Genomic DNA, 26995 nt, shown 5'->3' with positions numbered 1-26995 from the left:
CATGTTTAATCAATTGTTGCATACATTGTTACGTAATATTAAGGCTCTGCAAGAGACAAAATACATTTTAATAAAATAATTAAAATAAATTGTGATACTTTTTTTCTAAACTGTATTTTACAGTATTCTTGATATTGGTACTGAAGTGTGTTTTGTTACAGTTGACTTTTTTTTCTTGTGTCTCTCTGTTAGTTTTCTTCTGGCCATGGACGTAGACTGGGGTTGACGAGGAGAGTACGAGAAAGGAGGGTAAGTGACACTCTGTAAACTTAGAATACCTCAATCTAATGGCTGATTATTTTAATTTACGACATGCTTCAGACAGAACCATCAGCAAAATCGCTTTTCTCTGTCAGGATTTAAAGGAAGATGAAAACCCAGAAGAGAAAGCACGGAAACACAAGGAGCATGAGGTATCATCCTAATTGTTACTGTATGTCACCTCTTTTTCATTTTGTTTTCAAATTTAACTCTCGCTTTTTCATTTCTGATTAAAGCTGAAGCCTCTGTACAAAGAGCTGCTGTACACCATCACTCATAAAATGGGTTACTCAACATCAACTGAGGTTTACACAGATGACCAGCTTCACCAGTACATCAAGGAGGTAAACATCTCGGCTTCACAAAAACTCAGCCACTACCTCCACAATGAGCATGACTAAGATTGTTTTTCTATTATGCTTTCTTTCCCATCGATTAAAGGCTTTCACTATGACACAGTCAGAGCATGACAGTCTGAGTGAGAAAGTACAGAGCACAGAGGTGAGAAAAAAAACACCATACCTATTTATAGTTCTCTTATCTTATTTTCCACCATGTAGTTTACCAGTGGCTAAAATGATCTCCTCTATACTCATTTGAGTTAGAAAAAAATTGCTGTTTGAGTACCAGCACAACTAAATAATGGCCTTATTTTAACAGCCACCAGTGTACTGTCTGATGGCCACAGTAAAGGAAGCAAAGGAAATCCTGGGAAAAGACGTAACTGGTGAGTTCTGGCTTTACCTCTGCAGACCATGAAGCTCGTATTCTTCAGCGATGTGATGTGGTGCTCATTTAAATATGTCATTTGATTGGTTTGTTGATTTATGGCTCTGGGCATGAACAGTTATCATAACAGTTACATTTCTGACATTTCTCCCTCTTTCATTATTAATATAATGTCCCAGGTGGTGTGAAGGTGTGAGGAACATGGTGTCCATTGTTGTGTTTGTGTAGGTCATTCCAGATGTGTTAGTTCACCACCTTATTTGCCTCTATGAAGGTGTATTCTCTGGTGGGCCCACTACCCAACAGAACTGTAGTATTGCTTGATATGTAAATTATGTAATCTGAAACTTTTGTTTTATTTTTTAGAATATATATTATAATATTGCTTTGTTTTGTGTTTTTTCATAATATTGAATGATTTTCATATATACAGAGCACCCATTTTTGATATGCAGTAGCCTATAACAATAAAAAAAAAGACATCAAAATGTTGACTATATGATGATATAATTACATTTTTTCTGTTCCATTTCCCCCCCTCTTCCCTCCAAGTTTCCATGACCCCCTTTGCACCCTTTAATTGGTGACCCGCTTCGAGCCTTACTTTGAAAACTACTGTCCCATTAAACCCTTTACAGGGCACTCATTGAAATACTTTGAAATTCAAAAGTTCAACCTCACAGTGTTATTCAGGGACATAACATAACTTTATTTCTGTTATAACATGTTTAGCTGTAATAAACATCGACAAAGTTACCATATTTGGTTCACATGCCACAATCGCAGGATCAGTGACGTAGGGTGATCTCTTCTGAATTTCTAGTTTTTTGGCTACTCAAAGCGCTTTTACATCATGTCACATCTACCCATTCACTGATGGCAGTTGGTTGCTATGAGACCACCAGAAGTAACTAATTCCATTCGTACTCCGCCGACAAAGCAGCGGTAGCAATTTGGGGTTACGTGTCCAGCCCAAGGACGACACCAAACATGTTGTCACAGGAGCAACAAAAAGTCGAACCCTCGACCTTCTAGCTAACAGACAACAACTATACAAACTGTGCCACATACATACAGTTTCTTTCCATCATTACACTGTACATCTTTTCCAAATGTATATAGCTTTATATGTTTCTGCAGATCAAACATAGTTCTAAGAAAGTGATCAGCCGATTTATCGGTATCTGATTTTTTTCCCTCCCAAACATCAATATCTGTATCATATTGCCAGTGAAAATGTCAGCAATAATATGTGAGTCTAAAGATAAATCTGAGAGAAAAATCTAAAACTCAAGTAGAAGATTCATTACTGGGTTTGTTTCCATTCTGCCCGCATATTGACATGCTTTCTTCCCTTTTAAAGTCATGTCAACTTCGTCTGTGATTTTTGATTTGCCTCTCTGTGGCGTGATCTTTTGCAGTCTCTGAGTTTTGATAACATGCAAAAATGTCATTGCACTCTGTGACTGCTATCTATTGCTGATCTTTTGTGTTTTGTGCAGGTTTCAGTGACCCGTACTGCTTGCTGACCATACTAGAGGACGAGAAGGAGAGTCGAACACGCAGTTCCAGAGCCAAGCCCTGTAAATCTGTTGTCAAGGACGCTGTATCGGATGATAAAATCTACCAAACAGATATAAAGAAGCAGACTCTGAACCCTATCTGGAACCAGACCTTCATACTGTGAGAGTTCACATGTGTGCTTTTATAATCAATGCCAACCAGGCTGAAATGTGATACTTACAACTGTTTTTCTTTTGGGTTTAGAGAGTTTGAAGACATCGTTGGTGCGAGTTTTCACTTGGAGATGTGGTGAGAAGGAAAAACTTTGCTGGAGCTTTGCTTTACCTGCTTGGAAATCTTCCTCTTCAGCACTACACTACAGCACTATTTTTGTTTCAGGGATAAGGACGAAGAGGTATCACTTTCTCAGAAATTTGAGGACATCAAAACCAATTTCAACAGTTTAAGGAGGTATTGTGCTTTCTTAAGGACTCACATACAAGCGGTTTAACCAAGCCAAGCATTTAAAGTTAATCCTGTTTTACCTGTTCAGGATGATCAAGGAGGCCAAAAAGGAGAAGGGCACGGATGACTTTTTGGGAAATATTGTCATTAAACTACAGGTAGTAGGTGTATATTTTGTATAGCTGCTATTTTACCTTTTTACCCACAATGTCATCCCAGTCTTGTTATCATCTGATACATCTTATTTAGGATCTTCCCTGTACTGAAGACAACTGGTACAATCTGGAGCCCAGAACGGAGACTTACCCTGATCGCGGGCAGTGCCACCTGAATCTCAAGTTCATCCATAAAGCGGTAAAAGAGCCTGTCCATCGTCTCACACCATATAAACTCTCGATAAGATTAACAGAATAGCCTATATGAAATGTTGGGCATTTTAAAAAATATTCAAATGAAAGATTCCAACGAGACTGCATATCTTCACCCCTCCCATATCGCGCAATGTCCTATTTCTTATAATCTTATGAATAAAAACCAAAAGAGAGAAGAGAAAGGTTTGAATTTGGCACAAATATGAGTCAAAAGGTGGCGAAAAAGCTCAAGGTCCCTAATCACTTTTTTAGCCTGTAGCATCACAACAAGGAGCTGATCATTGGCAAACCTGAACCATCCCTAACTATTTGTTTTATCAGAAAGAAGATTTTTAAACCCACTGTTTTATGGAGGTCTGCTTTTATTGACTCAGACTTCCCCAAGGTTTAACAGTGTGAGACTCTGATACTTAAAGGGATACTTCACCCATTTACATGAAGCTTTGTATCATTAGAAACATGGTAGTAGTGTTGAATGGTTGTGAATCCAGCCCTCATTTTGCCCTGAGACGAGAAAAATGTGTTTTTCTTTGCTTGAAAGTTTTCTTCATGTGATGCAAAAAGCGTCATATTGCATCACATGAAGAAAACTTCCAGGTAAAGAAATACGTATTTTTCTCGTCTCAGGGCAAAATGAGGACTGGATTCACAACCATTCAACACTACCACCATGTTTCTAATGATACAAAGCATGTAAATGGGTGAAGTATCCCTTTAAGGGATCTACTAGGGAACAACTGTTAGGGGGGCATTTATTCCCCAGTTAATCGTGCTTTCTGCAAATGTTTGAATAATTAAAGCAGTTTCTTCATTATGTTTCTGTTTCTCACATTTTAACATCTGGATTCTTTTATTTGTGGGTGTCAGAGAGACGGGACGCTAAGTGCTGGTCGTAGTGCTTACATCAACTACTGTGGGATTCTGCAGCAGTTTGTTCAGGCTTACATCTCCAAGCAGAAGGTAAAGAACTGTTTTAAATCGTATTTAAAGTCTTCAAAATGTTTCTTTAACCTTTAACTCCTCCATCTTGTTTGGTCTCTCTCAGAGTTCAGCTCCGTGGAAAGGGGAACTATGTGGCGAGGCTGAGACTCTGCTAGAGTTCTATGCAACGCAGAATGACCTTTCACCTTTTCTTCAGGACCTGGCGTAAGCACCCTGTCAGAATATACCTATATGAGATTACACTGCTGTGTAGCAGGAGACATAAGAGTAGTGAGCAGGGTTTTTTTTTTTTTTGGAGGGGGGGGGGGGTTTGCATACACTGGTATTTGTCTATTTAAAATCTGAACAGTGCACGATTTACTCTTGGATTTTAATTTCGTGCATGTGTCTCTCGCTAACAGGAAGTGGGTGGCGTACAGTAAGCTGTACCAGAGTTTAGAGGTGGACTCGTCTTTGCTGTTGCAGCAGCTAACCTGTATAGAGTACCACTGGCATCAACAGGAGCTGCCATACCAACAGGTATAAGAAAATTCAAGAAGGAACACATGTGATTAATGGGACAGCTGTGGTTCAGTGGAGTCAAGTGTCATGTGTCCTTGGTCAAGACACTTATCCCTAAATAGAGTTTGTCAGCAGCATATAAATGTGTACGAATGGGATTAGTTATTGATGGACACTATCAATCAATCAATCAATCTTTATTTGTATAGCGTCAATACATAACAGGCGTTATCTCGAGACACTTTACAAAAAGCAGGTAAAGGACCTTACTATTTGTCTGTTAACATGAACAAAAGTGCAGGTAACAGGACCATGCTCATTGTTATGTTTACAAAAGCAGGTAAAGGACCTGACTTATGGCTATATTACAAGAGCCCTGCTTAATCCGTCATAGTTTGGCAAGAAAAAACTTCCCTTTAACAGGCAGAAATCTTCAGCAGACCCGGGCTCATGACGGAACAGCCATCTGCTAAACTGCGCTGGGCTTGAAATGGGATGGGGGAGATGGGACAAGATGCAGAAAGAAGGATAGGATAGGATAGGATGGGGGGGGGGGTTGTTTGGGCAGGCCATCCTCACCAACAGTCCCAAGGAACCTAAGAACCTAAGCTTGAATTTCCCTCGGGATCAATAAAGTATCTATCTATCTATCTATCTATCTATCTATCTATCTATCTATCTATCTATCTATCTATCTATCTATCTATCTATCTATCTATCTATCTATCTATCTATCTATCTATCTATCTATCTATCTATCTATCTATCTATCTATCTATCTATCTATCTATCTATCTATCTATCTATCTATCTATCTATCTATCTATCTATTTATCTATCTATCTATCTATCTATCTATCTAAGAGAGCTCAGGAGCTCCCAGAAAAAGGAGAGGTTAGTAACTTCAATATAAAGATAGTGACAAGCAGTAATAAGATATGAAAGCTGAGAGAGAGAGAGAGAGAGAGAGAGAGAGAGAGAGAGAGAGAGAGAGAGAGAGAGAGAGAGAGAGAGAGAGAGAGAGAGAGAGAGAGAGAGACAGAGACAGAGACAGAGAGAGAGGGAGAGAGGAAGAGATCCTGGTGCCAGTTCCCCTGGTAGTCTAGGCCTATAGCAGCATAACTATGAGCTGGTCTATACCTAAGCTAGCCCTAACTATAAGATTTATCAAAAAGAAAACTTTTAAGTCTATTCTTAAAAGTATCTGTGTGTCTGCCTCCCGGACCCCGACTGGTAGACGATTCCAAAGGAGCGGTGCCTGATAACTGAAGGCTCTACCTCCCATAGTACTTTTAGAGACTATAGGTACCATGAGCAGACCTGCAGTCTGGGAGCGTAATGTTCTCGATGGGTAGTATGGTACAATTAACTCTTTCAGATAGGATGGTGCCTGACCGTTTAGAGCTTTGTAAGTGAGAAGAAGGATGTTAAATTCTATCCTAGATTTTATAGGGAGCCAGTGGAGAGAAGCCAATACAGGAGTAATGTGGTCCCTTTTCCTAGTTCTAGTCAGAACACGAGCAGCGTTTTGGACAAGTTGGAGGGTCTTTAGAGATTTACCATAGCACCCTGCTAAAATAGAATTACATTAATCCAACCTGGAGGTAACAAATGCATGAACTAGTTTTTCAGCATCATTTTGCGACAAGATCTGCCTGATCTTAGAGATATTACGAAGGTGAAAATAAGCTGTCCTTGAAATTTGTTTAATGTAGGAATCAAAGGACATATCCTGATCAAAGAGAACTCCTAGATTCACTACATCATAACCTCTGACATCAGTGTGTGAAAGGATGGGTGGGACTTGTAGTGTAAAAGCATTTTGAGCAGTTAGTAGACTAGAAAAATGCTATAAACTCAAGTCTATTTAACAATCGACTGTACTTTAATTGTGTTTTGTACATCCAGTTCCTCTAGTTTTATACTTCTCCCAATACTGTCCTTTAAAAGCAAATGAACTATGATCTGTGTTATATATTTCGAACCAACCTTACATAGATTTATTTTTAATGAGATTATTTATTTTACATTACATGTCATCTGCCTTGTCCCAGCTCTAACATTTAGCTCTGTTACTTCGCTTGAGAAAATGATTATGGGTCCAAGCTTTTGTGACTGGGGTGGCCTGGAGTGTAATGTCCACTCACACATACACAACAATCTCAATTATTTGGCATTTCTGCTGCCAAACTAATCTATAGATATGTAACCCAAGACTGATTTGAAGAACACAAAATAATATGCTACATACATATAAGGAAAACCACTTGCAGCATATTGCAAAAAAAAAAAAGAAACAAAAGCCAGGACCATTGTTTTATCCCACCTCTGACCAGACAGATAGCTACTTAAAGTATGTTGGATTTATATTTTTGGGATGATACCTGGGGTGGTATTCGGATTTCTAGGGAGGCAAATGCCAACTCTTGTTCACCCTTCTCGACACGCCCCTTTCTAAGCCTACAGTGATGTTGATAAAAAGTGTTGCACCCATTACAGAAGCAGGAACTTGGGGACTCTCTTCACGGTTTCCTGCAGTATGGATTGTGTCTGGTGGCCAAATACAGAGACATCTTCCCTCCAACTTCCAGTGCTACTCCAAAGCTACACACACTGCTCAGGTACAACAGAGTAATGTATGTCAATATAATTGCTTTTATTGTTGTTGCAATTGCATGCCAGGTTAATGAATTACATGAATGTGATTTGTTTAGAATCTTGGTCCAGATCTGTAAAACTCAGGCCTTTCAAAAACTAAACCCAGCCCATTTTGAGTTACATGATGAAGTCTGTGATGCCATACAGGTCAGTAGTTATACTGATTATTACCACCATTATGCATATCGTAAGTCTTTAATTTTATTATATAAATGTATTTATAACAGACAGGAACACAGGAGTGGTTCACCATTAAAAAGGGTTTGCATCAGCCTATGACTAAGGTAAACACAAGCACATCACAAATGCCTTCATACCGTTTTGGATATTTCTTTCTAGTAACAAAGTGATGTCATTTTTTCACCATGCTGACATACAGGACCTGTCAGAGATTGTCAGCGCCCTCTCCAGGTTGATTGTGGAAGTACAAGAAGATATCAAACACAATAAAGATATGTGGAACAGAGTCTTTGTCAGGTAAGTCGTAACAAAGAGCCTGATGAAGTGTATGTGTTGATGTGTGCCCTGGTGTAACTAGGTGTAATTTATAAAAATTATGGCTCCATTCAGGGTTGTCAGGTCAAAGGTGGTAGTATTGTGTGCTGCTTAAGAAACTAAAAGAAAGACATTTTATTTTAAAGAGGACATATTATCTCCCTTATCAACCTTTTCAAAAAGTCCCCTGTAGTCTAGATGAAACATCTGTGCTGTGCTTTGGTGCAAATATAACATAAATCAAGCAGCAGAGGAGGTTTGTGACCCTGTAGAAACCAGCTCTCTCAGAACGCTCCGTTTTGGTGTGTGTGTCTCTTTAAATGCGATGAATAATTGCAATCACTACTCTGTAGTAAGAATAAGAAATTGCGCAGACCTGCGCAAAAGTTTTGCTCTAGGCTGGAGGTGGAGATACCAGGGGAGGGGAGGGGAGGGAATTTTCTTTCCAGAATCCAACTTGTGATGTCACAAACTGTGAAAATTTGAAATTCAGCATTTTTCTGTGTGTGCTAAGACTTATGCAGACCACAAACAAAGGACTGGATGGATTTATTTCAAATGGCTCAATAGACACTCAGGTTACACAAGTAAATGTTCAAAAACTCTGTAAAAGTGGATTTTTCATAATATGTCCTCTTTAAAAATAAGAACCATGGATTTCACTGATTTGTTTCCTTATTTGTTAATGATTGCAGTGCCGTTCAAGTGGATGTGTTCACTGTTGTCTATAAGAAGTTTGACTCCTTGGTAAGTTGCATTAACAACGGTAATAAATCAGCCCTATGTTTTTCTCATGTTTACTTTATTTTCTCTCCTTTTAATCCTCTTCTCTCCTCAAAAGCTTGCAAAGGAGGTGAGGGAAACCTTGTCCATGATTGAGGGTCAGATGGAGCAGGCTCTCGCCAACAGTCTCTTCCCTGTTTACCTGAGCCTGCAATCCATCCACAAAGACAAGGCTTTCCTACAGAAAAGGTTCGAAGTCACCCTCACAACATACTCTAAAGCAGTCATTCCAAGCAATGATGGTCTTCCAGCTGTCATTACAACTTTTAGTTAGCGCCATGGCATCAAAGCAACCCTCTATATCCTCAGTGCTTTCATTTAAACCATTGATTACAGAACCACTAAGCAGACATATTGTAAATCCATACTTTTTATTGTATTACCCATGACATAAAGTCAATTTTATTGTTTTTTGGAAGTCATTGCTTGATTGATCTTGTTATCTGGGAATAACAATCTTGGTTTTCCCGTGATCTCCAGAAAACGTCCGAAAAACAGTGTAATCCCGAAATATCGGGTTCAATGAGTGGAAATCTCGAGAAAACATTCCAAAAATATCTCCTGATGTTGAACATTCAACCACATCTTCTGTGATAAAAGTTTGTCACCACAGAACCACATAAAACCTGCATTATTTACAATGGCCAGTAGAGGGAAACTCAAATCCTTCCCTTTGTTAACAGTCTTTGTTAAAGTCGAGGTCAACTTTTTGAAGTTGTTTATGTAATACTGCATAAAATACTATGTCATAAAGTTATTTGATATTTATTAACAATGTTAAGGTGGGTCAAAACTCAGTCATTATAAACTTTAAAACTCAGAGTGCTGAGGAAATTATCAAGACTTCACACAATAAGACTCCTTGGACTCAGATGCTTTACATTAATGAAAGTTTATACATCAGATGAGTAGGCCTACATGAGAAGACATGATTCAACATCACTCTTGTGGTTCAGAGTCCTGCTAAAAACATAACTCCCAGACTCTAACAAAGGCTTTGCATATATTCAGAAAGATATTATCATTATCAGGGTCGTGTCACATTGACCCACCTCGACTAATCTGTGATGTCTAGGAGCATTCCCAAACAGCCCTGCAGATATCAGGAAAACCTGTCGAGACTCTCTAATCTGTTCTGGATTTCTAGACAAAGCTGAACTGTATCAGGTCTGACTGACATCACAAACAGTGAATTAACATTACACATTTAATGAAGTCATTACAGAAATTCCACCACACAGAGCTGCTGAGGTTATTCATTTAAGAAGTGTTAATGCACTGCTTTAAGCTTCTGGTTTAAATTGCTCACATTAACTTAACTATTTAATCAGTTTGAGCCTTAATTTGAGTTTTTAATGCTTTTTCCTTATTATTTCACAAGTTTCGGATTGCTGAACTATCTTCTCTGGTTTATTAACATTACAATAGTCGGTAATGCATGTGCACTCATGAAAGTCAATACTTTAACTGATACTGAGTTATTAGGATGGAGTGTGTGCATGGTCTTAAATAGCTGAAATTATTACGATATATCATTTCAAAAATTTGAGCATCACGACTTTTAGAGGTATTTTCATATTTAAATGGTAATATTTGTAGGGAGCTATAAAACTATTTCTCCACATTATACGACTTCAGTGAAACTTTTTCTTACAGCCTACATTGATAAGAATTTACTTTTGGATATTGTGGGAGTAGTTATGATGTTTGAGGAGTTTGTACTGTTTTTTTTCAGGGGATTACTTGAGCTGACAAACTTTCAAGAGGGCTTCAGGGAGGCTCTCCCGTACTGGCTGAATCAGGCGTTTAGCACAACTCAGGACAGGGTGGAGAGGGCTGTACAGGTAGACCAGGTAACTCTCTCGTTAGACGCTTTATTCTAACATTTACTTTCATGCACAGGCAGTGCAGTACATGATTTATTTGAAACTCCCCTCTCAGCTACAGCCCTTGCAGTCTGGTGCTGTGCCCATAAAACACAGTTCCTCTGCAGTGGACTTGGTGGCGTGTATCCAGCCTATCTGCCAGCTGTGGGAACAGTTATCCTGGCTGGACCCGGAGGAGGCCTTCATGCTCATGGTTAAACTTACAGAGGTAAAGCAGCCTGTGCTGAAATGTTTCCAATTAACTGCCATCCTGTGAGAATGTTAGTCATTGTCTGTGCTCTGTTTTCACTTTCCTTGTGTTTCAGGATGTGTGTAAGATTGTGGTGACCTACTGTCAAATCCTCAAGCAGAGGGTGAGGACGCTGTCTGACACCTCGGACCCCGGCAGCGCCATCAACATGGTAGTGTTATCCCTGAAAAAAAGGAAAAAGGCTTCACAACAAAATGTTTCAGCTTCTAAAACCGTTCTTCTAAACTCTGTGTCCCCTCGCTGTAGTTGTGTGTGGTGGTCAATGACCTCGAGCACTTGCGGTCAGTGCTGACTAAACTGCCTACACAGTTAAACTGGGCAGGACTTCGAGATCGAACCCAAAACGTCATCGGAGAAAGCCAGTTCCACAACACTCTGCCCTCACAGCTTCAGCAAGCCCAGGACCTCCTCAGCAAAGAGATCCGATCTGCATTAAACACTCTGGGAAAAAAGGTTTTTAACATTTTTGACATTTCAAAACCTGTAAGTCCTTTTCAATTCTAAAAAAAACGTTGATGTCTTTACTCTATTTATCTTCTGCATGACTCCTCAGTTAAACACAGACATTGAAACTCATGTCAGAAGCATGGCAACCAGGCGGAGAATCCCCTCCAAGTCCACAGAGGATGTACGTCGTCACCTTCATTACTGTCTTTACATAAATGCAAGACGCCTCTTCCTCTAAGTTTGCTTGATATCCACCTTTTTCTCTCTTTTAGGCCGCAGCTCCTTTGATGCGCTACCTGGAGCAAGAGCTCGAGTATATGAACGAAAACCTAGTTCAAGAGAACTTCAACAGGTAACAGGCTTGATTACAAAATTCCTCCCTTCCTTGGCTTTTTTGAAAATTCAGATATCAGTTTTTATTTCTTATTCAGAATGTTATCCACATCTTATTTTGTGTTTTTCTCTAACCAGTCTCTTGACACCTTTGTGGGAAAACTCAGTGAAGAGCCTCTACCAGGTGGCTACAAAGCATCCTCAGCAGGAAGGACTCATGGTGTACTGCCAGAGACTGCTGTATACACTGCAGGTCAGTCCTCATGCTGTTGATTTATCTTGACTACTGGAACGTTTTGAAGTTAAAGCTCCCCTGATGAGTTTTAAACTGGTTATAAAACACATACTGATGTCTCTATGTGAGCGACAAATGATTATCATTATTATTATTGAGTATTTCTTTACAGAACATGTTAAAACTTGAAACAGCTGCCGCACAGTAGGGGTCAGATGAGGAGATTAACTTAACGCTGCAGAAACAATGTTTTGATTCCATTAGGCAGAAGCTTGGGTTGGGAACCATTCTGGTATAGCTGGAGAGGTGCCAGGTTCACTTCTCCAGCACTGCAGAGGTGCCCTTGAGCAAGACACCGAACCCCAAAACTGCTCTGGTGCGCTCCCTGCATAGCAAAGCAGCCCCACTTTGACATCTCTCTACCAATGCATGTCCACAGGTCCTGTTTGTGCATGTGTGTGATTCAGGCCTGTGTGTGAGAAGCATGTATAAAATAAAAATGGAGCAGTGTAAACCCGAATTTCCCTCAATAATGATTTAAGTATTTCAAAATAAAAAAAAATAAAAAATTAAAAAAGCATTTACCATTTGCAGATCAAAACAGACTTTAACATTAATAATAGCAGAAAAGGTACCATTGGGTGAAGTTACTGACTGCTAATAGACAGCAGAGTGAGATTTTGTGATTTAAAAACCCTGCTGCACATGTACAGGAGAAGCTTAGTGAAGCATTAAGAGGAACTGCTTTGTCCGTAGAGGAGGGAAAGTTTCTCACAGAAGCTTTAACCACAAATCGTTTTTGTGAGGGATCTGCCACGTTCATCAGAGCAAGGTGCAGAAAAATCATGTCCGCACATTTGAAGTAGAAAAGACCACTGTAATACACAGCCTTCTGATGCATCTGTTTTCCTCTTCTGTTAATGTCAGTGCTTGGAGCAGTGCTTCCATGCTGAGGGGAACGGGCTCACTCTGAATACACTCCACTCTGAAGAATACAAGGTGAGTACCGACATACCACAATGTAAGGCATTCACTTCATTGAGTTTTACACATTCACTTCCACTAAAATGTAAAGATTGGATATATCTCTTCTTTGTCACGTGTGTTTTCAGACTCTCAAAGGTCACCTTACCAACAACTCTCTGAGCAGCCAGCAGCTTGTAAATAAGTTTTTTAAGAGGAAAATACGAGAGCAGGTGAGACAGGCGGAATCAATAAACGACCCTCAGCTTACGCTTTCGACACACTTTCTGCTCAAACCTTCTTCTTTTTTTATTTTTGCACAACAGAATGAGTACAGTGGAGAAAAATACGGTGCTGTCACTCTCCTAGCTTCATACAGGAGATCGGACCAAAGACTCCGAGTTGAGGTGTTAAATGCAGTCAACCTCCTACCAATGGACTCCAACGGTAAAACCATACAGGACAACACAGCTGCACGCAGTATATACAGTATGTATAGCAGCAAACAACATGACAAGACAACACTTTGTTTTTCAGGTCTAAGCGATCCCTTTGTGCAGCTCTGTCTCGAGCCCTCCCACATTTTTCCTGAGGTGGAGCTTCGGAGCACTCAGATCAAGAGCTGTGATCTCAATCCACTTTTCGATGAGGCCTTTGACTTGTCAGTTGTTGGTATTTTATGATATGATACAATAGCTATCCATCCTCTTTGCTCTGGTCGCTGATCTCTGTCTCCTCGGTTTCACAGTCTGGTGTCCATTGATCAGTGCCAGACTCCAGGGACCTGCCTGGTGGTGACTGTTCTGGACCACGACACTTTAAGTACTGATGACTTTGAAGGCGAGGCTTTCTTGGCGCTAGAGGACATACCAGGAGTTGCTGGCGCAAAGGAAGGAGATCAACTTGACTCCCGGCCAGATGCCACCCCTGGACAGATGCGACTTCCTCTGATGCATCCTAAACCCAATGGTATGATCTGTCAGTGGGTTTAGATCTGTAAATAAGGATCTGATTTTAATTTGATTCAAGATGATGCGTGCTTGGGGTTCCTTATCTTTCTATTTCACTTTTTGCAGTACTTCTTTATTTTAATACTATCTGTCCCAGGATGTGTGAATTAATAATTGCTTAATGTGATTTTACACAAAACAAAAATTAAAATAAATAAAATATATTAAAATGTGTAACCGCGATCATTCACTAAATTTTAAAAACTTAATTGCGATTAATCACGTTTTGAATCGCATGAAAATTGGGATTCCATCCCTCCATGTTTTTCCGCTTATCCGAGGTTGAGTTACGGTGGAAGCAAGTGCAGTAAGTCAACTCAGACTACCCTCTGCCACATTTCCCAGCTCCTCAGGGGGTTCCCAGGCATTCCCAGATCAGATGGGATATATAATCCCTCCAGTGAACTCTGGGTGGGGCATGATTCCAGTTGGGAGTGTCTGGATAACATCCAAAGAGAGGCATCCAGGAGGCTAAACCTTCTCGACTGGCTCCTATTGATGCAGAGGAGTTGTGGCTCGGGAGAAAACTCCTTTCAGCCACTTGTATCCGTTATCTTATTCCATGATTTCACATTCAAAAATGGAAACATTATAAGGCTTTTCTGTTGAATTTTTGTAACATCTTAAGCCAAGAGGATTTTACTCACTGCTTATATTCAACCCTGCTTTTATTTTGAAATAAAGTAAGGATCTTCTGCTCGATCGAAGGTTAAGACATTAACTGAAAAAGAACTTGTTACAGATCCAAAGCTAAAGCTAAATGTTCAATGTCATAAAGTGATTCAAAGATGCCATGTCATTCTTTTTCATCATTGTGACTACAGGTAGGTTTTATCTACAGTGCACCGAAAGGGACAATATAGCATGCTATTAAGAGTAAAGAAAAGAATACATTAGTACATTAGTAGACCTTAATTAATCGTACTTAACTAGTTAATGCTGGCAGCCTTATCGGTCTGTCCTGCTTATCGTGAACTTGTTTCTCTTTGCACTTTTTCAGAGGACAGCATCCTGAGGTTACTGGAGTCCAGGAAAAGCGAGCGAGAGACACAGGCCTTTGTAAAGAAAAGACGACAGAGAGAGAAACAGTCCCAGGAGGGGATTCAACAACTGTAACACACAGACAATGTCTTCCTCCAAAAATATACAATTTGCTTTAATGATCAGTACCAAAAAAAAACAACAACAAAGAAACAAAGACCACTCAGAGAGAAACACTGTTGTTGGATGAGTTGTTTGTACAGAATGCCGGGCACGGGTTGATCGAAGACCATCACAGTGGTCATGATCGCGTTGTCTTCTCACATTTAAACCTCGTACACCTTCATGTATGTCTGCTTCCTGTTCTGTCTGATCAGTGCAAGAGATGAGTATGGCATCACCTAACATTGTCCTGACACTCTGAAATGTTGAAATCTACTACAACTATGTAAAAAAAAAAAAAAAAAAAATGATGGCAGAGAAACCTTTCACATATTGATTTCAAATAAAGACAATGGGCTTGTTTTAACAAAAAAAAAGTGTTTGCGTTAGCATGAAAAAGTGTTTCAGAAAATAAAGAGAAAAAAAAAGTAAAAAAAAGTAATTTTAAAGACTACACAAGTAAACTTTGTGTAGTCACATTTGCTTTGATTGTGTTAACATGCCTTTTTCCTCCTCCGGTTAATGTAGAAGAATATTAGAGAAAACCTGAGAACTTTAACAGAGACCATCTGTTGTCACGTTTGAACAAAATTACTTCATTTTAAATACTTTCTGTTTTTAATTAACAGTAACTGAACATTTTAATTCCTCTTGCAATAATAATAAAAAATTATTGCCAGTCCCATCAGACTGGCATGATGGCACATGTGGGCTGTAGTAGCAACGCAGGTTTACTGTCTCGATGAAACTAGGAGATAAGTGTTTTCAGTAAGACCCGTTACAGAAGTTCAAGCTGCTGTGTCATCTATCCATCTCGAAGGTTTGAAGACCTTCGCCTCTTCCAGAAATCACACAGCAATAACTTATGGTACTATGATTTTGTTTTTTGTGATATTTTTCAATACCTTGCGTTTGTTTTTGTTTTTTTAATTTACCAAAGTTATGCAAAAAATACAGATGTTAGGTTTCTTTTTTTCTCACACCAAAAGCAACCATGAACTAAATTGAGAGCACTCAAACTCACAAGAACAAGATTATGAAATAATTGAGAAGTAATGTTGTGTGTGTGTGTGTGTGTGTGTGTGTGTGTGTGTGTGTGTGTGTGTGTGTGTGTGTGTGTGTGTGTGTGTGGTGATACCAGCTTCCAAATACGGGTGTTTTTCTGGAGTGACTTTGCTCAACTTGCCCGTCACGGTGGCGGGTAAATCAAAGAAACGCAGCAGAGAACAGAGTGATTTTAAAACAACAAACATGTTACCTTTCCTTTCAGTCGAGGTTTTGTTTGCAGCTAAATGAGTTAGCCTTTTAGGAAATGGCTGAAAGGAAAACTCTTCGCAGCCTCAAAATAATAACGATAATAAACAAATGTTTCGTTCGTGAGCGAGACAAAGAGCATGTCAGTATTTTTTTCAACAGCTGAAACATTTCCCTTCATAAAAAAGCCTGTTACTTGAATACTGTAAGCCTTGCTTCGACATAATTGCATTATGCTGACATTTAAAATTTCCAACCTTTGTTTAAACCCTTTACTCAGGAACAACTGAAGACACTGTATCACAAGTCCATGAGCCACATTTCCAGAAGTTGCCAATGTATTTATACAATCTGGAGACTGTCATTATCGGATCAAAGATACTTCCAAACTGTAGGTGCCCAGGACTTCATTTTGTGATGCTGTTGTGAAAACCCGGCCTCCTTGACGTTAGATTTTTGCTGGTATCACATCAGTGTGGGACGTGTGAGCATAGATACACTACGTCACCCTGCCATCAAGCGTCACATTTCTCAGCTACTGAGAAACTTGTTGTTTCACGTTCACCTGTGTTCTCATGAAACATCTGCATTATTCTTCAGCATTCATATAGCTTATACTCTATGGTTGTTTCTTTGGTTGATCATGAGTCATTGTTTTGATTTCTGAGAAGAGACCTGACATTTATATGAAACCAGAGCTTGGAAAAAAAAACAAATAGTCTTTGACCTCTGTTGCTGGAGGGAGACCGCGGACATTTTCAAACCTCAGAAAACCCCACTAAGCGATTTGTCTTCATTGACCTGTTTATACTGTTGCTTATAAAAAGTCATTCATCGTTCTTTTTTTTCCCGTTCATAATCCTGCACATATCCAACCTGGTGTCATCCTCAGCCGTCAAATACAATTTACACTGCCTCTGTTATGCGCCTGTTTCAACATATCTGTAAGTACCTGCTTTAAATTCAGTTTAAAAAAATGGAGCTTTGTTTGTTTTAAGCTACCCTCCGATACGTCCCAACATGCACCTCTTCTGACTACGACTTCACCTGAATCCCCATCTGTTTAATACTGCTGCACAATGGGTTAACATTGGACTTCGGTTAAAGCTAGGTGTGACCATGAGGTCGCTCAAGGATCTCCAAGCTGTGTCATGATTATGTGCGTGATCAGTGAAGAATAGTGCAATACTTTTCATAGGTAGAAGTGCAAAACTGTGATTGACCCCTGTCTGACCTGAAACTTTACAGATGGATAAATGACACTTCAGGAACACGTGGTCTTACCATCAGCCAATGCTTGAAACATTATTTAGAACTGTGGATGTAAATGTTACATAGTTAGATAGGATCTTAACAATGATTTTCATCGATGGAGAATACGGGGTAAATAACAGTGTTGCTGGTCCAGAGCAAAATCTTAAAATGTCATTTGTATGCTGGAAAAAATTATTTATCCTAAACTCCACGTTAAGATTTAGTCTCTTATCAAACTGCTGACTCATCAGTAAACAGCATCTAAAAAATACAAAACCAGATCAGTGCTAGTGTTGTTACCACGTTATAAAATGACCTCGCCACAACTCTGAACGGCGCTTGAGATCCAAGGCTGGTATTTGCGGAATCAGGGGGGGCGCGGGGGGGCTGGTCTGGAATCTGTGGTGGTCCTACTGGGTAGTAAGGTCAAGAGAGTGGCTGCTCCAGGGTCTGTTCGGGGCAAAGTGGGCACTCTGTAGATGTGGAGCAGCTCTCACACTGTAGACCGTGACCACAGGACAGGGACACTGAGCCCGGCTCTCCACACGTCACACAGCACTGTCTCTGTTTCCTGTAAACCACCTAGACAAACACGACAGGGAAACATTCAGAACCCCCAGAAAAAGGACATCACTTAATGTGCAAAGGAAAAATGCTAATTAAAGCCAAGAAAGTTGAACACAAAAAGAATGTTATCATGGGTGCTACTGAATAAAAAACAGACCCCTTAAAAGGCCAATAGTTAGTAGTTTGAGCCTGAGTAATTTTCATAAAGGGTTGAATACAATGCAATCCTCAACGCAATCCTCCACCTAGCTACAGAGCTCATTTTAGAGATGCTATGAATTCCATTTATCCCCATTTCCACCAAACGGTTCATTTCGGCTCATCTCGGCACGGGACACATTTAGCGGCGTTTCCATAGACTAAAGCCGTGAAAGATCCTCAAACCAACGATCTGTACCATCCTACTTTTTGGTACCCTTCTGTTAGGGTGGAAAGTATATCGATCTAAAAGGTGGGGCTTTGATTGGTTGTAAGAATCATCACTTCCTGTGCAACAGTGGCAAACACAACCCGGCCGTATTTAAATACACAGATGATTGTTTTTTTCCTTGATAGTGTTTTGTAATAAAGAGCCCCATGGTAGTCAAAGTAGAGGAACTGCTGGATGTCTTCCAGCGTTAAATTTGTTAAATGTGTCACGTTTTTCTCCTTTGTTGAATTTATTAGCGGAGTAGCTGTTAGCCATTAGCTGCTATCATGTGACGCTATTACGTAGCTATCGGCATCAGACTTACACGCCGCCTACCAAATATGGCACGGTTGGCTGTGGAAACACAAACAGGATCAGGCTTTACCGAACCAATCCAAACCGAACTGATCTGATCCAGACCAGATGGTTGTGTGGAAACGCGGCTATAGAAAACACAGCGTTGGGGCCAGTTACGTGTCAGTAGGATTACCTGCTCCACAGCATGTAAACAGCTACACAGTTGAGCCTGCAAACTGAGGACCGACTCCAAGGGCAGTCTGTGTAGTAGCTGCAGTTGGTGCAGTGCTAGATGGGGATTGTCTCCACTCCTCAAGCTCTCCAGCGCCTCCTGCAGCAGAGCAGCCTGTCTCTGCGCCTCCTCCTCCGCCTGCCGTGCTCTCTCTGCTTCCATGGCTAACCGTGCTGCATGGGCACGGGACTCTTCTGCATCTGCTTTCAGCGCAGCCCACGACTACAAGAGGCAGAAATACAATATTGTTTTAAAACTGAAATTCAATCTCTGAATGTGCACAAGACAATGCAGGTCACTCTACTGCCTCAAACAGACGAGTGCACAACAGCGCTCACTGCCTACCTGAGCTGTGTGTCTCCAGCTGTGACCCCACTGCTTCAGGGCCCTGTGCGCTTCTTCCAGCTCCTGTTTGAGCCTGGAAGACTCCGTACAGGAACCAGAGGGCAGCAGGGTCGGGGGTGTACCAGGGGAACCCTGGCCTGATGGAAAATGCTCCCAGATATTTGTGCTCATACCATTCAGACCTGCAAAGAACAAAAAAAACCAAAAACCATTTGAACACGATCATATAAGCACAGTGATAAACCACTTGAAAAAGAAATTCCACAAACCTAAAGAGCTATGAGATGGTCCCAAAAAGGTGCTTTCTGACTGACCAGGTTGAGGCAGGTGAGTAGAAAAGAACGGTGAAGCCTGTGGCCTGATCGGTGGGGACGGTGAAGGGGAGCTAAAAGGAGCAGAGCTGCTAAAGGATCCTGGGATGTTGACGGGCGCTGAACTCTGAAACTGGCTACCTCCTTAAAAGACAAAGAGACAAAGAATAAAGATTAATGTTTACCTGCTAAATCTACTGGACATGTGTTCATGTTGGATTTTGTACGTTTATTTTTGTGTCCTTTAAAAAATACCAAGAACTGCTCCCACACCAGGGAGCGCAGAGCTGCTCTCCAAACTCTTCTCCAACGCTGACACGCCAAAATCATTCAGGTCGAGATCATCCAACGCTGACTCTGTTTCAAGAAACAGCAGCGGAAACTTGTTACATTTTAATCACCATGGATGCTTAAAATGTGGATTTAGTATTTTTATTCACTTACCGACCACTGACTCTACAGTCTCACTGGTGGGGTAGAAGGGCAGGGCGTTCGCATTCATGCCTGACGAGATGCTGGATCCGTGGAGTCCGAGAGGGGCGGGGCTAGGCGGCGTGGCAGCCAGGCTGGAGGGGATACTGGAGGACAGACTCAATGGGCTGCCCACAGGAAGAAACACTAACAGGTCCTGGAGGAGGGGGGGGACGTAGGAGATGGTATTTGCAGAATTAGATGTATAAAAGAGTGCGTGACTGCTCTGGAAACAGGTTTGTGTTGTATTTATACCTGTTTGCTTTGCGTTGATGAAAATTCTCTGTTTCGTTGCTCAAGAGCAAAACTCCTTTGCTTAGCCTGAAATCACAAAACAATAAAGGTTGCTGACAAAAGAAAAAAACAAGAAGCAATGCTTTTGAAGTTGTTATAAAAAAAACAACGTGGGGTTCACATGGAGCAAGAATGTAGACTAAGAGCGCGGTCACACGGGCCATCTGTACCGTGCCACACACAAGCACGATTGCCCCCGTGCCATTCCCCCAAACAGGCGGACTGAAGAAAAAAAAAAAATGCAGTCCAGTCTGCATCTGCACATCAGAGAACACACGGAACATGGCAGCTACTTTGTGACTTATTTCGAGCCATGTTAGTCAGACACAGCCATAAAACTCTGGATGTCTCCATAACGAAGGCTGTCAGCGTTGTGTACCCTCGTGCATGAAGTGTACCGTGTCCGAGTACGGTACGGAGAGGTCACACTGGTTAAACATGTGACTGTTCTGACTGTAGCCCTTCAACAGGGCTGTAGTGTCTATGAATTCCTAGTGTGGTGTCGCGGAAGCTGAGACAGTTACTACCTCTGTAGGTGGCACAGAGGGGGGGTTACTTTGTCCCCCCCACTGTGCCTCTGTGACACTCAAATTGAAGGTGAAACATCACAGCGGTGTTAATATCCTGCCTTGAAACAACAGTCTGAGTAGGACTAGTATCAGGTCCAATCTTAATTCCGATAGATCACGGGGAGAAAAAGAAAAGTGATCATATCATCTGCCACATCGCCGTGCCTTTCATTCTAATTCCTCTTTTGTTTCTTTTGAAAGTTTGTAAAATATTACCACAGTGCCGTTCCCTCCTTCTTACCTGATCTTCTCTTTCAAAGCCGGGCGCTCTGCAGTACCCTCCTTCTCCGGCCCACGGAGACAGAGGCTCCACTCCACCACCGCTCATGTCTTCACACAGAGATAAAACGCTACCAAGAAGTCCTTGCTCCGTAACACAGGAGCCTCCGGACGGGGAGAAGGGGTCTGACACTGCACCCAAACCGGGCCCTGGTCCCATGCTGTGTCTGCTGGGGCTGGACAAAGCTTCATGGGCAGGAAGAGGGTCTGGAGGTCTGGGGGATGGAGGAGAGCCTGGCGTGGGGAATGACGGCTCCTCTGGAACAAAGGGCTCTGAGGGAAGCATGTAAGAATATACAGTGTTCAATCAGAATGAATCTTCAGGAGGTTGTTAAGAGGAGTGTAAGCCCCATTTCCACCGAGCGGTTCAGATCGGTTCGTCTCGGTATGGCGCGCATTTAACAGCGTTTCCATAGACTAATCCCGGGAAAGATTCCCAAATAACCGATCCGTACTGTCCCACTTTATGGGACCCTTCCGCTGGGGTGCCAAGAATATCGAGCCCAACCGAAAAAGGTGGAGCTAAACACAGCAGTCCGCTGATTGGTCGAAAGAATCTTCACTTCCCGTGTGACATCAGCAAACAAAACTCTGCAGTGTTTAAACCATTGACTGTAACACAGCTGACCATTTACGGCTGTATTTCTCCTCGAGGCACACAGCCTTCTCTGAAACAAAGCTTGATTGAGTTCTTGTGATAAAGAGTCACATGTCAGTGACAGAGTAGATGAACTGCTGGATGTCTTCCAGCATTGGTTTTGTTTGTGTCACGTTTTTCTCATTTGTGGAATTTATTAGTAGTTAGCTGTTAGCTGCTATCATATGACGCTATTACATAGCGGCTATCAGCATCAGCCTACCAAATAGGGCATGGCTGGCTGTGGAAACACAAACGGGATCGGGCTTCAACGAACCAAACCGTACCAAACTGTACCGATCCGTACTGGACTGCTGTGTGGAAACGGGACTTAAGAGATGTGATGCTGTGACTTACTTTCAACATGAGCAAAGGCACAGAAGGGCCCTCTGGGGCAGCTGCCACACTGCTGCATGTCGTTACACTTTGTGGATTTGTAGATCTGTAAAATGAAAATGAACAATTGAAATAAATCTCCTGGGATTTTCTGGTCTGGACTCTGAAAGGTCTCGGCTCAAACAGACAAACCTCTGGATGGAACTGCTGTTCTGTTCTGGTGTGACAATACTGGCATCCCTCCGCTCCCTCACATTTACTGGGATCCCCCCACTCTTCGCTCTGTTTCACAGCCGGACATGGCAGCGCTCTGTGGCAGCAACAACAACAACTATGTTAAACACATCCACAACTGAGCAAAAAAACAACACATGATGTGTGTGATATGGTACCTGTATTTGTGTTTGTGTGGGCTTCGCCTCCTGTCTTTGCTGTTGTGGTAGTAAGGACAGGCGTAACCCTGACGACACAGACGCGGCGGTTTCTTACAGAGCTCTGTCTTGTAGTGGGACAGCACATAGTTGTTTTCTACATATTAAAAGACAGTAGAAGACACAGGGGAAGACAATGAGGTCGGCAGATGGTGAAGGCTGACCATGAGTCACTAGAACAAGATATTTAAGAACAAGGCACAGGAGTCCCTGCGATCACAGAACCAAAAAACAAGATGTTTTAGTGCATTTCAAAAATAATACATAAAACAAGAAAAAAAGAAAATATGGAGGCAAAATCTGTTCTACGAGATCAAAACAAGCAGCATTGCCTCAAAGGTAATCCTATACAAGAGCTACAAACATGAACCAACTACTCAGAACATGAGAAGCACTAAATCATACAACATAAACCCCTTACACATGTGAGTTCCTCACTGCTGTCTGACAATTTAAGGACATTCAGGTCCTAATTTTCTGGACTTCAAAATTCACGCATGGTGAGACACTGAGCGTATCCGACACGCCCACTCAAATAGTTTAAAATACTCTGTTTGCTCTGGGTGAGGGGGGGAATGTCTCCCCCCTTCAGGAAGACAACAAGCTTTTGTTTATGTGGATTTTAACAGGATTGTTAAGTCCTTGAATAACGTTTTTTTTTTTTAATTGAATTGAATTAATATCATCTACATGTGTAAAAAGGTTTTTCTGAAACACAAAATCCAGTGGAGGAAAACACAATACAGACGACTGAGGCAAGAAGTAAAACTACAGCACAACATCAACGATGATGACAACAATGCTGCATGCTGCACCCGGTTCACCCAAACTTCACACAGACATTTTACCAAAGGGATGGAAGGAAAATGTTTGAATAAAGTGAAGGGTGAGTTGATTTGATAAGGCCACTCAGACAAAGGCTGCACGTCTTTTTTAGATGTGGAGTGAATGTGGGAAAGGAGCACTGAAGTAGTTGCAGCTCCAAAACTATGGAACGATCTGCCTCAGCCCCTTAAACAGGCCTCTTCCCCGTCTGTTTTTAAGTCACGTCTTAAAACCCATCTCTCCTCTCCCTGGCCTTTGACACACTTTGAGTAAGATGATGATTTTATTTATTTTATGTATTTTATTTCTTTTTACAGCATACCATGAGTCATGTTTTTTTTGTATGCCTTTTAAATTATTGTGTGTATTGTGTATTTAAACTTTGTTAATTCATTGTACAGCACTTTGGTCAGTTGCGGTTGTTTTAAAGTGCTTAATTAAATAAAGTTGGATCGGATTGGATTAAAGTATTCCACATTTATCAGCCGGAGCAGACCAACAGGACTCTGCATGCGACGCCGCTGCTAGCCTTGCTACCAGCTAGAGCCAACAGTCAACACACATGGTGTGTGCTTTAACATAACACACAGATTGATGACATGATGTGGATAAACAACCATCGCTGATGTCACGTTTAACCATCACGGTGAAAAATTCTGATTGGAGGGTTTATCATTGAACTTGTTCACAGTGAGAGAAAAAAAAACACACAAAGATCCACGTTTAGAAACATCTGTCACCTCAGTGTACTCCACAAGTATATACTATAATGAACTGTGAATACTATCTCCTTGTGTTATTTAAAGTATGCTGAGATGTAGTTTATTACCTAATAAAGACATTTGAGAAAAGCTGCCTCTGTGACAATCATCCTCACTTGTTAATCCTGTCTCAGAGTATTAACCTGTGTTTTTTTTGTTGTTGTTGAGCAGTGATTTTACACCTCTGCACATCCTGAATCATGAAACATGTCTCACGTTGCTGCTGAAGTCCTAAAATCTAGACTTACCTTGCCAGCGTGGCTCTTCACTGAGGATCTTCTCTATGAGGGCTGTACTTGCTGCCTGCCCTGACTGTCCATCTCCCCCTCCTCCTTCTGTGGCTCCAGGGCCCCCCTGAGACTCCATTACCTGCACTTCTCTGTAAAATGTTATTAAAAAAGAGACACAATTAGTCAAAACAATTTCTACCCCAGTAGAGCAGAAATACACAGAGAGGTATATGAAGTCAAAGGTGGACTTGTTACTTCTTCAAATTTAGTCATTTTCGCACCTGATATCATAAACAGGGCTGCGAAGGTCATGTGACCCGTGTGCAAAGGCACAGTGGGAGCCGTTTTTGCTGCAGTGGCCTTTTGCATCTGTTTCATGGATACATGAGCCCGTCTTATAGTAGCGGAGGTGGTATCTGCGCTCTGTGTCACCTGCTGTCCGATGTAGAAATGGGCATCTAGAGCACAAACAAACATAATGAACATTGATGAAAACACATTGACAAAATTGCCTCCCCCTACACACACACACACACACACACACACACAACCACAAAATAAAAAAAGATGTCTCAGTCAGCCCCTTCCTTTATTAAAGCCTGAAGGTTATTTGTTGTATTACTGAAAGAACTGATCACATGATCAAATGACGTCCTGTTGAAGCCAGAGCTCAAGTAAAATTGTTTGAAATGCTCACATTGGACATTAGCATCTGTCCTAAACATCCCACTTATCCCTGAATCAGCTGCCACCCATCACATTTACATCCCTATGTGATTGTCTGCGATTCACAAAGAGACACATCTCAGTCTGCAAGCGATCCACAGACGGGCCATGTTCAGGTGCTAATGCTTACTTTTAAGAGAAAGTCCATCAGACACTTTTCTTCCCAGGTGTTAACCTTGATTTGCATTGGGTGGATCCTCATTCACTGCTAATCTTACTTTGACCCAACTGAAAAAAAAGTCCTTTGAGATGTATGTGTTCTAGTACTTAACTGGAGCAATTCAGGATTTAGATGCAAAGGCTCTAAAAGCTCAAGTAACAGGATTTAACTACTTATAGGGGAATAAATGACTTATTGTTTTTTTTTTCCAAAATGAAACCAAGTCTTGGACTATGAAAGTTACATCTTCATGCACAAAGAGCGAAACAGTGTGGACTTTTCATAGACTCTGAACATCAATCCCAAGCATGATCTTCCCCGATACAGTGTGCAGTGTTTTCTTGACTTCAACAGATGTCCCTACTATGTCCTGACTATGACCGATGAAAAAGTCCTGTACAAGACCGAACTCTCAGTTACACTCACTCGTCTCCATCAGGACAGGTGCCTGTTCCCTCATCATATTTGGTACAGTAAACATCTGGGCTGTAGTTGAAGGTCCCATCCCGTCTGCGGATGGGTCTGCGGCGTCGTTGATTCAGGAAGTGCCAGTGGAAACAGGAAAAGGGCCTGTGTTGTGTACATTTATGCTGGACAAACAGGGGGCACTGCTCTGTTCTGAATTCTTTCAGATATCTGAGAGAGGGAAACAAACAAGATGGAATCAAAAACATGTTATTGTCCTGCACCGTTTCTTACACTGGCAATATGGTTAAATTAAATCATTAAGCAAATATTATCCTTATTCAAACGGGTCTTCTAACTGATCTATCTTACTGTACTTCTAAAATAAGCATATATTTCACTCCAGTTGACTAACGTACGTGAATGCAGCACCTAGTTATAAACACAAACAAATAACTTGTACTATAATGAACTACAAACAAAGCTTTAAGCTATAGCTTACATCTACTAACGTAAGGCCTCTTTGATCAGACACGATATCCTTATCGCTGAATATGCTCGCTTCAATTACTTACGAGAAAACTTTGTGATTTATAATTTTAAGGTTTCCAAATATAACTGAGCTGAGCTTTAATATATTTAACTACACGTGAGGCTGTGTACACTTAGCTAGCTAATACAGCTAAGTAGCTACGTACGTGTAATGTTGAGGTTTCTCTGGCTGCACGTTCAAAACGGTTGCGGGTGATGTCGAGCCCCCGGCGGGAGAAGACGGGGAGGACGAGGAGGTGCCCCCGGTTGTCGTCGCTACCGAAGATATCGGGGCTTGTGGGTGTGTTTTGGACATTTTATCCATTTAAAGCCTAACAACCAGAACGTTGTTTTTAGCTTACTAGCTAGCTATCCTTATTAGCTTCGAAATCCGCATTCTACAACGATGTGAGCTTGCGCAAGGTAGCAGGAAGTACTAGACAAAGTTACTCGGGACAACAAGGAACTCTGGGATATGTAGTCCTAGCGAAGGATTTTGAAAATCATATAAATCGTGTGTGCTTATCTCATGCACTGTGATGTTATATTTTCTTCTCACTTGATACACACTTAATTCGTATAAAGCTTACATTTAGAAAGATTATGAATTTAGTCAATATTGACGCATTTGTTCGGTATGAAAGGTGAACCAATAAGCGCGCAGTGTTTCCAAGTATGACGTCATGAAACACTATA

The 26995-nt window shown here is 41.2% G+C and overlaps 2 protein-coding genes across 2 annotated transcripts; one reads left to right on the top strand and one right to left on the bottom strand.

The window, feature by feature from the left end:
- Nucleotides 1–18: 18 nt before the first annotated feature.
- unc13d (unc-13 homolog D (C. elegans)) lies at nt 19–15352 on the top strand. Its single transcript, XM_079372673.1, has 32 exons — nt 19–249; nt 357–413; nt 498–605; nt 703–762; nt 922–988; nt 2493–2673; nt 2758–2802; nt 2893–2964; nt 3047–3116; nt 3208–3312; nt 4197–4289; nt 4375–4475; nt 4673–4790; nt 7272–7393; nt 7487–7577; nt 7658–7714; nt 7810–7907; nt 8621–8672; nt 8767–8897; nt 10444–10561; nt 10650–10802; nt 10900–10995; nt 11091–11297; nt 11398–11472; nt 11564–11643; nt 11763–11877; nt 12787–12858; nt 12972–13055; nt 13149–13269; nt 13360–13483; nt 13571–13791; nt 14833–15352. Exons 3-32 carry the CDS (start codon nt 543–545, stop codon nt 14946–14948), a joined length of 3108 nt encoding a protein of 1035 aa, XP_079228799.1. The 5' UTR covers nt 19–249; nt 357–413; nt 498–542; the 3' UTR covers nt 14949–15352.
- On the bottom strand, nt 14964–26927 carry unk (unk zinc finger). The gene is made up of 15 exons (XM_079372676.1): nt 26467–26927; nt 25790–25999; nt 24759–24935; nt 24496–24626; nt 22623–22758; nt 22423–22540; nt 22252–22336; nt 21220–21530; nt 20371–20436; nt 20089–20272; nt 19900–20001; nt 19603–19788; nt 19334–19515; nt 18950–19210; nt 14964–18065 (listed from the first exon to the last, which is right to left on the bottom strand). Exons 1-15 carry the CDS (start codon nt 26622–26624, stop codon nt 17910–17912), a joined length of 2463 nt encoding a protein of 820 aa, XP_079228802.1. The 5' UTR covers nt 26625–26927; the 3' UTR covers nt 14964–17909.
- Nucleotides 26928–26995: the final 68 nt, after the last annotated feature.

Source organism: Symphodus melops (genome assembly GCF_947650265.1).
Source record: "Symphodus melops genome assembly, chromosome: 21".
Classification (NCBI taxonomy): Eukaryota; Metazoa; Chordata; class Actinopteri; order Labriformes; family Labridae; genus Symphodus; species Symphodus melops.
This window is presented reverse-complemented; position numbering and strand designations above follow the sequence as displayed.

What these genes read in the sequence shown, in the direction of transcription:
- unk (XM_079372676.1), bottom strand. Translation starts at nt 26,624, where the DNA reads ATGGATAAAATGTCCAAAACACACCCACAAGCCCCGATATCTTCGGTA. An exon ending in ACCTGTCCTGATGGAGACGA is followed by an intron (nt 24,936 to 25,789) that starts GTGAGTGTAACT and finishes TTTGTGCTCTAG; the next exon opens with ATGCCCATTTCTACATCGGA. An exon ending in TGAAGAGCCACGCTGGCAAG is followed by an intron (nt 22,759 to 24,495) that starts GTAAGTCTAGAT and finishes TTTAATATGTAG; the next exon opens with AAAACAACTATGTGCTGTCC.
- unc13d (XM_079372673.1), top strand. Translation starts at nt 543, where the DNA reads ATGGGTTACTCAACATCAACTGAGGTTTACACAGATGACCAGCTTCAC. An exon ending in TAAACACTCTGGGAAAAAAG is followed by an intron (nt 11,298 to 11,397) that starts GTTTTTAACATT and finishes ATGACTCCTCAG; the next exon opens with TTAAACACAGACATTGAAAC. An exon ending in CCTACCAATGGACTCCAACG is followed by an intron (nt 13,270 to 13,359) that starts GTAAAACCATAC and finishes TTTGTTTTTCAG; the next exon opens with GTCTAAGCGATCCCTTTGTG.